The 15,352-nt window shown below is 39.5% G+C and overlaps 1 protein-coding gene across 1 annotated transcript in view; it reads right to left on the bottom strand.

The window, feature by feature from the left end:
• The window catches only part of eIF3a (eukaryotic translation initiation factor 3 subunit a), a 221,254-nt gene that overhangs the window by 180,372 nt on the left and 25,530 nt on the right, over positions 1–15,352 (bottom strand). Inside the window, exons 8-9 of the mRNA XM_070081388.1 lie at positions 11,214–11,359; positions 412–587 (exon numbers count right to left, since the gene is read on the bottom strand). Of these exons, the coding sequence (XP_069937489.1) occupies positions 412–587; positions 11,214–11,359 (322 nt within the window). The remainder of the gene's footprint in view (positions 1–411; positions 588–11,213; positions 11,360–15,352) is intronic.

The raw sequence follows: 15,352 nt of genomic DNA, 5'->3' as shown, positions 1-15,352 counted from the left end.
ATTTTCCTAGCAGATGCAGTAGATACATTGTTGTGGTCTTTGAAGGCGAGAACCTCTGACATTATCACTCCCAATTCCTTTACATTACTTTTTCACTCTATTGTATGGTTAGAATTTGTTGTATACCTTGATACAGTTTTAATTTCCTCAAGTTTTCCATATCTGAGTAGTTGAAATTTCTCTTCATTGAACTTCATATTGTTCTGAGTGGCCCATTTGAAGATTTGGTTGATGTCCGCTTGGATGGTGAAAGTTTTTCTTTTTTTAGGCCACCCTACCTTGGTGGGAAATGGCCGATGTGTTAATAAATAATAAAAAATATTATGACTGCTTGTGTAAATTTAACAAAGGCCCTTTGGAACATCTTCAAAAATCAGCTACAATTGCAATGTCACTATGACAAACTCATACCTGCATGTCATTATGGCGAACCAAATCAACCAGTATACGTTCCAAGTGAAAGCCACCAACAAAGACACTAAGTTCCAACAGTCGTTTGAAAGTGATGGACTGATACAGCTGTGCCACTTGCTTCACAAGGCGAGTTATCGTCATCTCTTGCAGTGCAGGCACATACTGAGTCAACCCTGAAATGTTTTAACAATTACAAAGTATAAAAACTGGAAATTTATAACTCACAGAGTGGATAGGATTTGAACCCATGGAAACAAGTCATAAAACTAGCAGGTCAGAGTGAGATATATATAAACTACACACACACATTTTAGCATAGTAATCTGGTAACCCTAGCACAGTATCCAGTAACAAGTTAAACTAACAGCTTCACTTCACATACAATGGAGGAAATTGACCTGGGGGTTCATTTTATCTTCCCAGTAAATGCTAAATGCCTTCTTGAAATAAATAGGAAATAGGCTAATGGTAGGGGTAATGATTAATACAGGATACTACACATTAACCTCTTAACTGACAATTTTTTTCTTAACAGGCTGGCTATCTTTCACCAAGGCAGGGTGACCTGAACAAGAAATTTTCACTATTCATACTATCACTGTCTTGTCAGAGGCATGAGGGAACAGTTTAGATGTCGCTCTAAACAGCAAATATCCCAAAGCCCTCCTTTAAAGCGCAGGCAGTCTACTTCCCACCTCCAGGACTCGATTGCGGCTACCCGGTCTCCCCGAATCCCTTCATAAAATATCACCTTGTTCACACACCAACAGCTCGTCAGGTCCCCAAAAACATTTGTCTCCATTCACTCCTATACAACATGCTCACGCACGCTTGCTGGAAGTCTAAGCCCCTCGCCCACAAAACCTCCTTTACCTCCTCCCTCAAACCTTTTCAAGGATGACCCCTATCCTGCCTTCCTTTCCCTACCACCTCAACAACCCATCTTCAGCCCTCTGACTAATACTTTTAATAACTCCATGCCTCGTAATTTCTACACTACAAATTCTCTGCATATTTACACCACACACCCTTAGATATGACATCTCTATTGCCTCCAACCTCCTCCTTGTTGCAGCATTTACGACCCATGCTTCACACCCACGTAAGAGGTGGTACCACTATACTCTAGTACACTCCCTTCTTTGCCTCCAATGATGATAATGTTTCCACAGATACCTCAATGCACCACTCACCTTTTTCCTTCATCAATTCTGTTAAGCTCATCCTTCATAAATCCATCTGCTGACAATTCAACTCCCAAATATATGAACACATTCATATATATATATATATATAAATAATATATATAAAGAGAGTGGTGAGAGAGTGCAAAAGGAGAGCAGATGATAGAGTGGGAGAGGCACTGTCAAGAAATTTTAATGAAAATAAGAAAAAATTTTGGAGTGAGTTAAACAAGTTAAGAAAGCCTAGGGAAAATATGGATTTGTCAGTTAAAAACAGAGTAGGGGAGTTAGTAGATGGGGAGATGGAGGTATTGGGTAGATGGCGAGAATATTTTGAGGAACTTTTAAATGTTAAGGAAGAAACAGAGGCAGTAATTTCATGCACTGGTCAGGGAGGTATACCATCTTTTAGGAGTGAAGAAGAGCAGAATGTAAGTGTGGGGGAGGTACGTGAGGCATTACGTAAAATGAAAGGGGGTAAAGCAGCTGGAACTGATGGGATCATGACAGAAATGTTAAAAGCAGGGGGGGATATAGTGATGGAGTGGTTGGTACTTTTGTTTAATAAATGTATGAAAGAGGGGAAGGTACCTAGGGAGTGGCAGAGAGCATGTATAGTCCCTTTATATAAAGGGAAAGGGGACAAGAGAGACTGTAAAAATTATAGAGGAATAAGCTTACTGAGTATACCAGGAAAAGTGTACGGTAGGGTTATAATTGAAAGAATTAGAGGTAAGACAGAATGTAGGATTGCGGATGAGCAAGGAGGTTTTAGAGTGGGTAGGGGATGTGTAGATCAGGTGTTTACATTGAAGCATATATGTGAACAGTATTTAGATAAAGATAGGGTAGTTTTTATTGCATTTATGGATTTAGAAAAGGCATATGATAGAGTGGATAAAGGAGCAATGTGGCAGATGTTGCAAGTATATGGAATAGGTGGTAAGTTATTAAATGCTGTAAAGAGTTTTTATGAGGATAGTGAGGCTCAGGTTAGGGTGTGTAGAAGAGAGGGAGACTACTTCCCGGTAAAAGTAGGTCTTAGACAGGGATGTGTAATGTCACCATGGTTGTTTAATATATTTATAGATGGGGTTGTAAAGGAAGTAAATGCTAGGGTGTTTGGGAGAGGGGTGGGATTAAATTATGGGGAATCAAATTCAAAATGGGAATTGACACAGTTACTTTTTGCTGATGATACTGTGTTTATGGGAGATTCTAAAGAAAAATTGCAAAGGTTAGTGGATGAGTTTGGGAATGTGTGTAAAGGTAGAAAGTTGAAAGTGAACATAGAAAAGAGTAAGGTGATGAGGGTGTCAAATGATTTGGATAAAGAAAAATTGGATATCAAATTGGGGAGGAGGAGTATGGAAGAAGTGAATGTTTTCAGATACTTGGGAGTTGACGTGTCGGCGGATGGATTTATGAAGGATGAGGTTAATCATAGAATTGATGAGGGAAAAAAGGTGAGTGGTGCGTTGAGGTATATGTGGAGTCAAAAAACGTTATCTATGGAGGCAAAGAAGGGTATGTATGAAAGTATAGTAGTACCAACACTCTTATATGGGTGTGAAGCTTGGGTGGTAAATGCAGCAGCGAGGAGACGGTTGGAGGCAGTGGAGATGTCCTGTTTAAGGGCAATGTGTGGTGTAAATATTATGCAGAAAATTCAGAGTGTTTAAATTAGGAGAAGGTGTGGAGTTAATAAAAGTATTAGTCAGAGGGCAGAGGAGGGGTTGTTGAGGTGGTTTGGTCATTTAGAGAGAATGGATCAAAGTAGAATGACATGGAAAGCATATAAATCTATAGGGGAAGGAAGGCGGGGTAGGGGTCGTCCTCGAAAGGGTTGGTGAGAGGGGGTAAAGGAGGTTTTGTGGGTAAGGGGCTTGGACTTCCAGCAAGCGTGCGTGAGCGTGTTAGATAGGAGTGAATGGAGACGAATGGTACTTGGGACCTGACGATCTGTTGGTGTGAGCAGGGTAATATTTAGTGAAGGGATTCAGGGAAACCGGTTATTTTCATATAGTCGGACTTGAGTCCTGGAAATGGGAAGTACAATGCCTGCACTTTAAAGGAGGGGTTTGGGATATTGGCAGTTTGGAGGGATATGTTGTGTATCTTTATATGTGTATGCTTCTAGACTGTTGTATTCTGAGCACCTCTGCAAAAACAGTGATAATGTGCGAGTGTGGTGAAAGTGTTGAATGATGATGAAAATATTTTCTTTTTGGGGATTTTCTTTCTTTTTTGGGTCACCCTGCCTCGGTGGGAGACGGCCGACTTGTTGAAAAAAAAAAAAAAAAATTCAGGGAAACCGGTTATTTTTATATAGCCAGACTTGAGTACTGGAAATGGGAAGTACAATGCCTGCACTTTGAAGGAGGGGTTTGGGATATTGGCAGTTTGGAGGGATATGTTATATATCTTGATATATGCTTCTAAACTGTTGTGTTCTGAGCACCTCTGCAAAGACAGTTATTATGTGTGAGATGAAAGTGTTGAATGATGATGAAAGTATTTTCTTTTTGGGGATTTTTTTTCTTTTTGGGTCACCCTGCCTCAGTGGGAGATGGCAGACTTGGAGAAAAAAAAAAATTGTAAAACACAAATATCACTAGTGCATTTACACCATTGTTGCCATCGTGTTTTCCTTTTTTTGCCAACTTCAACACACCATAGAATTGCAAGTTTTCATCAGATTACACTCATTTTGGTTTTATTTGATTCTTACAAAATGTACTTTTGTTCTTTAAAAAAATTTTTTTTTCAAAACCTTGCCATATACACAAGGGTTAAGAACTGATTAAGGGATGGGCGAGCCATTTTCCTGTTTCAGTTAACCCTTTGAGGGTTTTCGTTGTACTAGTACGTCTTACGCGTAGGGGTTTTTGACGTACTAGTACGCATAAATTCTAGCGGCCTCAAATCTCGCGCGAAAAGGCTGGTAGGCCTAGGTGTGAGAGAATGGGTCTGCGTGGTCGGTGTGCGCGGTAGAAAAAAAATCTGGGACCCAGTGGTGCATTGTGGGAATGCCCTCTTAGTAAACAATGTCCACCATGCCTCGCGGTAAGAAGCTCCTCACTCCTCGGCGAATTGGGACACTTTTGTTCCCCAGTGACAGTTCTAATAGTGATGGAAGTGCCAGTGAAGATGAGTTTCGTGGTTTTAGTGAGGTTTTGACCGAAACTAATGACCATAATATCGGTAATAGTGAAGAAAACCCAGACGACCCTCAGCCTTCCACCTCTGGTGCTGGGCCCTCGTGTTCACGTTCAGTTGTTCCAGAACCCAAGAGGAAACTTCTATTTTCCCAAATCCCAGACTCAGATGAGAGCATGGGTGATGAGAGTGATAGTGAATATAAACTACAAGCTCTTCAAACTAGTTCCAGTAGTGATAGTGAAGTGCAATATTCCCCAGTGAAGCGTCAGTATATACAACGATATATGCGCTCTGGAAGTGTGCCATATGCTATTCCAAGGGGAAGGAGTGTATCTCGGAGTACATCCCGTGGCTGTACAACAGGAACAGACACTGAAAATGACAAAGATACTGTTGCAATTGGGATGGAAAATGTGCGTGGTGGTAGTGGTGCCGGCGGTGAGGCACCAGCAGTGGGCCATGCTGCCACCCACGCCACTGCCTCAGCTGATCTAGAACAAAGGCCACCATCCCCCACTCCCCCACCACACCAGCCTCCACAACCACAACCTCCACAACCACAACCACCTGTCATTGTCCAGTACCCACCAGCAGACCGCACCTGGGATTGGCAGGAAGCTGTCAATTTTGTTCCAAATCCCCACCAGTTTGATGGCAGCCAAAGTGGAATACGGCCATCTTGTGCACTTGGGAACAATGCCACTGAACTGGAATGTTTCGAGTTATTCTTTGACGAACCACTGATGAAAAGTATTGTCATGGAAAGCAACACATACTACGAGTACACCATGGCAAACACATTACTTTCACCAAAATCACGTCTACACCAGTGGAAGGAGGCAACTGTGGCTGAGATGTATCTTTTCTTTGCCACAATAATACTTATGCCACATGTGTATAAGCACAAAGTGAAATCATACTGGTCAACAGACCCCCTGATTGCAACACCAGGTTTCAGTGATATAATGCCAGTGAATCGATTTGTGCTAATGTTACGTATGCTTCACTTCTCAGATAAAACCAGGCCTGACAGAACTGACAGGTTATATAAGATTAGGAATGTGTTTGTGTATCTGAAACAGAAATTCAGTATGCATTTTTATCCCTTCAGGAAGCTTGTAATTGACAAGTCTGATTCTGTTCAAAGGAAGACTCTCTTTCAAGCAGTACATACCAAGCAAGAGGAAACGCTTTGGTATAAAGTTGTTTGTGCTTTGTGATTGTTACAGTGGTCTGGTATTGGATATTATTGTGTACACTGGAAGTTATACATTGCAAAATACCAGGAAGTTATTGGGCATCTCAGGTGATGTGGTTCGAACAATGATAGAACCATACCTTGGTAAGGGGCATATAACTGGTACACAAGCCCCTCACTCAGTGATTTTTTGCGAGTGACCATGACAGATGTGTGTGGCACAATGCGTGCAAATCGAAAACATATGCCCAGGTTTGACGCTGGCACTCGTAGAGGCGAGGTGCAGGCATTTGCTGCCAATGACATCATGGCATTTCGGTGGCATGACAAACGAGATGTCACACTGTTGTCATCAATTCACCCTAATGAAATGGCAAACAGTGGCAGGCAGCATAGAGAGAGAAATGAACCCATTCTAAAACCTGCAGCTGTGATTGATTACACCTTCAACATGCGTTCAGTGGACAAATGTGACATGCAGATTGGGTTTGCTGATTGTGTTCGCAAGAGTTATAAGTGGTACATCAAACTGTTTTTCCATCTTCTGGACATTTCCATGCTCAATGCTTATAATATGTGTAAGATGAGCACCAGAAACAAACCACAGTACGGCAAATTCTGTTTGTGTCATCAGACAAATAGTATTCAAGTACCAAGGAACAGCACCTGCAATTGACCGCCCACCAAATTATCAACAACTACCTGCTCGTCTGAAGCATGGTGATCACTTCCTGGTAAAACTGCCTGCTACTGCTTTGAAGAAAAAGGCTCAGAGGAGGTGTTACGTCTGTGCACATACAAGAAAACGCACACAACAACGCAGAGACACTCGTTTTATGTGTGAGGAGTGCAAAACTCCACTGTGCATGACACCATGTTTCAAAGAGTTCCACAGGCTGCAGAACTTTTAGAAACATTCCCTGTGACTGTATATATGTATATAAAATATAGAAAAATAGTAATAAACAACATTTCATATTGTTTGTTTCTGTAAATATTTTCTGTAAACAAAATAATGACAACAGTGTTTACGCCCTTATTGTGTAGTATTGAAAAAGAAATAACTTACAAAATACTGATCATGTTGGCCTCAGAGGCCATAAAAGTTACTCAGAAAAAGAAAAATTGAAAAATAATTGAAAATAGTACATAAGAAAGTAAATAGAAAAATACCGGGTGACGGCAGTCCGCGATGTTACCATATGTTGTTCAATTTTGGCAAATTTCACACCTCCATATCTCGGTAAGTATTGACGTTAAAATTTTTTTGTTTAGCCTATAATGTTTAGAAAAAAATACTCTATTTTTTCATAAGAAAAAATAATTTTTTTTTTTTTGAAATTTGGCCGACCCTGAGAACGAGTTTCGGAGAGGGCCTGTCGACCCTCATAGGGTTAACCCTTTGAGGGTTTTCGTCGTACTAGTACGTCTTACGCGTAGGGGTTTTTGACGTACTAGTACTCATAAATTCTAGCGACCTCAAATCTAGTGGGAGAAAGCTGGTAGGCCTTCATATGAAAGAATGGGTCTATGTGGTCAGTGTGCACAGTCTAAAAAAAATCCTGCAGCACACAGTGCATAATGAGAAAAAAAAAACTTTTTCCATTTTTTTTTTAATAAATCAGCGACTTTGCAGTGTATTTTCGTATGGTATTTATTGTTGTATTCTAGTTTTCTTGGTCTCATTTTATAGAATGGAAGACATATTACTGAAATTGAGATGATTTTGACTGGTTTTACAATGAAAGGTGCCTTGAAATTGAGCTCAAAGTAGCAGAAATGTTCGATTTTTACCAAACTTCAAAAGTAAACAAATCGTGCCAAGCGTGCAATACACGTCAACTGGTGAGTCTAATATTCTTTCACAAGTGCACCAATAATATTTATACCATTTTTTACACTAATGCAGTAGTCTGCATAACAGTAAATCTTATATTTTTTGTGAGAATAAAAATTCAAAGTGGAAAGCAAAAGAATATAAGAGGGGCCTTGAGACGTGACTAATGACTAGAGGAAATGTCATTTTAGTGCCAGGAATGTCTTTCTTGTTTATTCTGGACCCTATTCCGAAATTGGCATCTTTTGAAATTTGTGTGAAATTGGCAAAATTGCTAAATTCTGACCACTGTACTGGATAGTTGAATTTATAAATGGGTGGTTTCTTGCACCCATTCGATAGAAAAAATGGAGTTCTAGCGAAATATTCATGTTTTTTGTCGACTAGTACAGTGAAATTGGCCGAAAATGGGGCTCAAAGTGGGCAAAATCGCCGATCCGTAAACATCGCCGAGACCGCTAACTTTGCGAGAGCATAATTCCGTAAGTTTTCTATCAAATTTCAAACTTTTGGTGTCGTTATGATCGGGAAAAGATTCTCTATCTTTTCATAAGAGAAAATAATTTTTTTTTTTTTTAAATTTGGCCGACCCTGAGAACGAGTTTCGGAGAGGGCCTGTCGACCCTCAAAGGGTTAATTAAAATTGAAAAATTATGGAAAAAATGTTTTCTTACCGAAAAATAGTAAAAAATTCTGGCAACATTTTGACGTAATCTGCTTGTTTCTAGCATATTTCTAAGTATGTTTTACATTAAATGTATTTTTTTTGTTGCTGCTGTCAGCAAAAATACATGTTGGCAAGTAGTTTTTTTTTTTCCGTCCAAAAATTTCGATTTTTATGATTGTTTCATTGTAAATACTCTACATGGCATCTTCTGTGCTGGCTAGTGTGTGGAGTGCAGTGAGCGAGTCCCTCAGTAGCCTGCAGGCTGTCAACAAGCAAGGAGAGGTGCAACACACTCAGATTTGGCATGCCGTAACCATAGAGTTTCACACCAAACAAAATTAATAATAAATCAGAAGTAAGTTATTGCCATTGTAATCCCTCTCCTGCGATAAGTATTAATAGGATTGTCATGATTTTTGCAATGTTATTGAGGAATGATGGTTCTACAAACACCCAGGATGGATTTGTGATACTGTTTACAGCTTTGCTTTTAATAATTTTTTTGTACACAAAAAAACAAACAAAATTACTAACTTCAACATTTTTTTTATGGAATCTACTGACATTATCGCTAAACTGTCCTGGGTCATTAATAATCTAGCCTTTATCTTTCATCTTATGTCAACTAGAGCATTGTACATCTTCCCAATTTAGTGGAAGAAGTCCTAGGACCCATAAAATTGTGCAAAATTAATTTTTTTTGTAATTTGAAGGCTAACAGTCAAAACAGTCTATATGTTTTTTATGCCGCTTAACCCCTTCAGGGTCCAAGGCCCAAATCTCAAGTGGTGCCCCAGTGTCCAAGAATTTTCAAAAAAAAAAATAAATTTGTTATTTTTTCTTATGAAATGGTAGAGAATCTTTTTGTGAAGGTAATAAAACAAAAAGTACGAAATTTGATGGAAAATTGACTAAATTATGCTCTCGCGAATTTTGATGTGTCAGCGATATTTACGAATCGGCGATTTTGCCGACTTTGACTCCCATTTTAGGCCAATTACATTATTCCAGCCAACCAAATTCTTAGCTATTTCACTAGTATTACTTCTATTCTATCGATTGAGCACAAGAAATTGCCAAGTCAACTGTTTCAACTACAAATTAAAGTGATCGGAAATTGTTAATTTGGCCAATTTAACACAAAGTTCAAAATATTCCAATTTCAAAATACGGTCCAGAATAAACAATGTAGGTATTCCTGGAACTAAACTAACATTTCCTCTGTTCATTAGTTACGTTTTGAGGCTTTACAAATAAATTCCATTATTATTTTTTATTTGCATAATGAATTTTTATTCACACCAAAAAATAGAAGATTTACTGTTATGCAATACTGTAATAATTGCATAAATATCATCACCACATTTGTGAATGTATATTAGACCCACCAGCTGGCGTGTATTAGACGTGTGAGGTCGTTTGTTTACTCTTGAACATCAGCAAAAATTTAACATTTCTGCTACTTTGAGCTCAGTTTCAAGTCATTTCCAGTGCTAAAACCAATCAAAATCATCTCTATTTCTGTAATATGTCTTCCATTCTATCAAATGAGATCAAGAAATCGCAAATACAACTATAAAAAACATACGAAAAAACACTGCAAAGTCGCTGTTTTAATCAAAAAATCATGATTTCAGTTTTTTTTCTCTCATTATACACAGTGTGCTGCAAGATCTGTTTTATGTGGTGCACACATACCACATAGATGTATTCTCTCATATCTAGGCCCAAATGTACCACTCACAGTTTAATCAGAGTGAGCTGAGCTCATGACGTAGATCTACGGTTTGGACCCTGAATGTAAAGCCGTAGATCTACGGGACGGACCCTGAAAGGGTTAATCCACTGTCACAATCCCATTGATATCTGATAAAAGAAAAAAGTTGGTGATTCTGCTCGACCCTCCCGTAAGTTGAGCAATAAAGTAAAGAACTTGTTTGAAAGCAGTTTAGGAATGCATAACAAACATATGGAGGGCCTCCTTAGTAAGTGTCATTTTGCCCTAAATAAGGCTTTGTGAAGTCCTGCATAAACAAAGCCCTATTTAGGAAAAATTATTGCTTAATAAAAAGGCTTTCTCTGCTGCCATTTACATTCCACATTTGGTGGCACACTAAAAGCAACTTAAACTTAAGGAGGGAAATAAATGGCCAACAATTTGAGAATTCATATGGAGTGCTAAATTTATACAAGGGATTTAGCAGAAGCATCCCACCAAGGAAGATCAACCCAAAAGAAGGAAGCACATTTACCTTCATTCATTCAATCAGTCTTGCCAGAAGCGTGCTGACATTACAATTCGGATTACCCTTCAACTGCAATATCACCAACACCTCTCTTCACGAGTGCAGGCACTGTCCTTCCCACCTATGGTTTTCCCAAATCCCTTCATGAATGTTATTTAGCTCACACACCAGCAGTCATGTATTTTCATGGCTACAAAATCATTATGATGGATGGGTGCTGCCATAAAACAAATGAAAATATGACAAGAATATGGAGCAACAATGTATGTATACAGAAAACAGAAAATGGCCTCAACTATTGATAAAATTGAGAATCACATTTAAAATAAAAAGGGACAAATATTTTTTTTTAGCATCAATAACAGGTAGAACAAGAGATCACAATAATTAACTAAAAAGAGTGGTGCCAAACAGATACAAGAACTAAGTATTTTTCATAAAATAAATGACAAACTACTAGAATGAGATTCAAGAGGAGGTAGTGTGTTACAACCAATGTACTCACCTAGCTCAGGATGTTCTTGAATCCATTCAATGTTGCTTTGCATTCTTGTGCATAAATGAAGAGGATCAAATTCTACTTCCATCAACTTATATAGATTCTGGAGCTCTATAGGAACCGCTGTCACCACATTGAAACGGATCAGGTCCCTTTTCATAAATAAAAGATAAAGACTTGGGGTTAAAGAATATTCAATTAATATTGCATTGTGAATACTATAATACAAGTCTAAAGAATTAAGAAGCATCAGTAACTTTGTTACAATCTTATGGGTCACATCAGACAGTGTATGCTATAAAATATTTGTATATCTGGAAATGATCAGGGTTTGTCATTGATTTTTTTTTTCCAAATATCTTTAGGCATATTAAGGCAACTGTTTTCTATTCAGCATGTGCATCATTTAACTTGCACTTCATATATTTCTGCATCAACAAAATTTTTCAGAAATCTTAATACTGTACAGACTCTCCTCGCTTAGAGATGTACTCGTTTACCGACTTGGACTTATGACGGGCTCTCTGACCAGTATACAAACCTAAATAATGTATACTGAAGTTAATTTCCTCTATTCTGTATATTAAAATACAGTGGAACCTCATTTTTCATCATTGTGTTCCAGAAAGTCTGACGAAAACCGGACTCGGCGAAAACTGAAGCAACATTTCCCATAAGAAATAATGTAAATCCAATTAATCTGTTCCAGACACCCAATAGTATTAACAAAAAATACACGTTATAGAGGAGGGACATGGAGGAATATGTTGGGTATCTTTATACGTATATACTTCTAAACTGTTGTGTCCTGGGCACCTCTGCAAAAACAGTGAGTATGTATGTGTGAGGTGAAAGTGTTGAATGATAATTAAAGTATTTTCTTTTTGGGGATTTTCTTTCTTTTTGGGTCACCCTGCCTCGGTGGGAGACGGCCACCTTGTTAAAAAAAAAAAAGAACTAGTTTTACATACAGAAAACAATGAAATATAAAGAACTAATGAAATGGATAAATGAACATTTAATATCACATTTACCTTTATTGAAGACTCTTGCTGGCATATAGAAGACCCGAGGAGGGGAGAGGGAGGAGAGATTATTGGTTGGAAGGGGAATCCCCCTCCACAACGACTTCAGGTATTGTAATAAAGTTGGTAGAATTACCGACAATATGTAAAGTAAAAGGACACAAGTGAAACTAATGTGACTATTTATTGTGGCAACGTTTCGCTCTCCAGGAGCTTTATCAAGCCATTACAAACAATACATGGACACAGAAGGTATATATAGGCTCAGAGTGAGGTACAATACTGGTGGCGGCGGCGGCGGCAGCGGCAGCAGCAGTAGTAGTAGTAGTAGTGACAAAGGTTGTAGTAGCAGTAGTAGTAGTAGTAGTGACAAAGGTTGTAGTAGCAGTATTAGTAGTAGTAGTGACAAAGGTTGTAGTAGCAGTAGTAGTAGTAGTAGTAATACAATATGGTAGAGCAATTAATTCGTACATGAGTAAATGGATATAAAAGCTATTACTGTTACCCAAGCAATAGCTTTTATATCCTTTTACTCACGTACGAATTAATTGCTCTACCATATTGTATTACTACTACTACAACTTTTGTCACTACTACTACTACTACTACCACCACTAGTATTGCACCTCACTCTGAGCCTATACAGTGGACCCCCGCATAACGATGGCATCACATAGCGATTTTTCCGCATACCGATTACTTTTATCGCAAAATTTTTGCCGCGCATACCGATTAAAAACCCGCTTACCGATTTTCGTCCGAGACGCGTCCAATGTGCCCTCAGCCAGCCTCACATGTGCCGGCCGTCCCATTGTTTACCAGCCAGCCTCCGCGGTAACATCCAAGCATACACTCGGAATATTTCGTATTATTACAGTGTTTTCGGTGCTGTTTCTGGAAAATAAGTGACCATGGGCCCCAAGAAAGCTTCTAGTGCCAACCCTGTGGTAAAAAGGGTGAGAATTAGTATGGAAATTAAGAAAGATTTTGAAGGGTTTGGGGCTAACCCTGAGAAGCCTATGCCAGTTGTGGAATCCATTGTGCCTACTTCAAAGATTAAGGAAATGTGTGCACAGTGGGTTGAACTGCAAACCTTTATAGATGAAAATCACCCTGACACAGCTGTTGCAAGCCGTGCTGGTGACTATTTCAATGACAATGTTGTGGCCCATTTTAGACAAATCGTAAAGGAACGGGAGGTACAGAGCTCTATGGACAGATTTGTTGTGCGACAGAGGTCCAGTGACTCTCAAGCTGGTCCTAGTGGCATTAAAAGAAGAAGGGAAGTAACCCCGGAAAAGGACTTGCTACCTCAAGTCGTAATGGAAGGGGATTCCCCTTCTAAACAGTAAGAAGATAATGCTCTCCCCTCCTCCCATCCCATCAATCATCACCAGATCTTCAATAAAAGTAAGTGTCATTTAATTGTGCATGCCTTTTTCAGTTTGTGTGTATTAAAATTAACATTTCATGTGGTAAAAAAAAATTTTTTTCATACTTTTGGGCGTCTTGCACGGATTAATTTGATTTCCATTATTTCTTATGGGGAAAATTCATTCGCATAACGATTATTTCGCATAACGATGAGCCCTCTTGCACGGATTAAAATCGTTAACCGGGGGTCCACTGTATATACCTTCTGTGTCCATGTATTGTTTGTAATGGCTTGATAAAGCTCCTGGAGAGCGAAACATTGCCACAATAAACGTCACATTAGTTGCACCTGTGTCCTTTGACTTCAGGTATAAAGTCCCTATCCGGGGATACTTCCCTTCTTTGTCTTTTACTGGCACTGGATCCCTGTCACACAAAAAATCTGTCCAGAGAGATCTGTTTCTGGCATCTCTAAGATTTTCCTAAAATGGGACAAGGCACTGTCATTGAACATGCAGACACGGGTTGCAACAGCTTTCTTAGGGCGATATTTCTCCACAAAGCTTTGTAACTCACTCCACTTTACACACATGTCAAACAGTGAAGAAGGCACATTCTCCCCTCTCTCTTCCTCCTTCTCTGAAGCAATTTCCTCAGCTGAACTCTGTTGCTGTTCCTGTTGAAGGTGCTGCAGCTCTTCAGCAGTTAGCTCTTCCCTGTGGTCACCCACCAACTCTTCCACATCCTGGCCACTCATAACCAAACCCATGGACTTCCCCTAACCCACAATAGATTCCACAACAGGCATAGGATTGTCAGGGTCAGCCTCAAACCTTTCAAAATCCTTCTTTATCAAAGGGCTGGCACTCGAAACTTTCTATGGCCCCATGGTGGCTTATCTAGCAGTCCCACTCAATAAACAAGCACTAAAACAATGGATTATAACAAAATGTTTCAGATGAATGCAAAGGGTAATGCTCAATCGATGAGAAACAAAACCAGACTGACTCAGAACATGTGGAATGTTTTGTGTGGGCGCAGGCAAGCGGACACGTTCAGTACAGCAGACTGACAAAAACAAGGTGATTAACACTGGGACAAAATTGACGAAGAGTGTCACTGAAAACTGAATTCGAAGAAAGCCAGGGCAAACGAAAACTGACGTTCCACTGTATACAGTATCAAGGAATGATTACATGTGTGTTTGGTAGCGAGGTTCAATGACAAGGCTTCAGAGGCTTCGTTCCCTTATTTGGGTTCATGGTACACAGGCAGTGTGTTCAAGTGCCCTGGGTGACCCAGAGGGCCATGCCCGTGAGGGAGAGAGTAGTAGTGTGCTGTTGATTCTAGGTTGAGTTGGCAGCAAGTGAGAGGCAGGAAGGCTTGGGCATACCCACCCAGAGACCTGCCCTCTGGCAGAAACTATGAAAACTAGCTATGTAGGCTTACTGAGTGCATTTTGCTCGGCTACCTACCCATGGTCGTCCTCGACCATGATTGGCTGTAAAAAAAAAAAAACTCGCTCGCAGGAACAGGGCACAGAACACAATAAAAACATATACAGTGAAACCTCCACTTGTGAGCGCATCCACATGCAAGTTACTCCAAATATGAGTAGTCGCTTGGTCGATTTTTTGCTTCCATATACGAGCGAAATTTCCATGAGCAAGCAGGCCTCAAGGGAGATTCCTTGATGGTGAGAGGCTCTTGATCTAAGGATTTGGATCTCATTTGTTTGTTGGACTA

Source organism: Cherax quadricarinatus, chromosome 6 (genome assembly GCF_038502225.1).
Source record: "Cherax quadricarinatus isolate ZL_2023a chromosome 6, ASM3850222v1, whole genome shotgun sequence".
NCBI classification, from domain to species: Eukaryota; Metazoa; Arthropoda; class Malacostraca; order Decapoda; family Parastacidae; genus Cherax; species Cherax quadricarinatus.
This window is presented reverse-complemented; position numbering and strand designations above follow the sequence as displayed.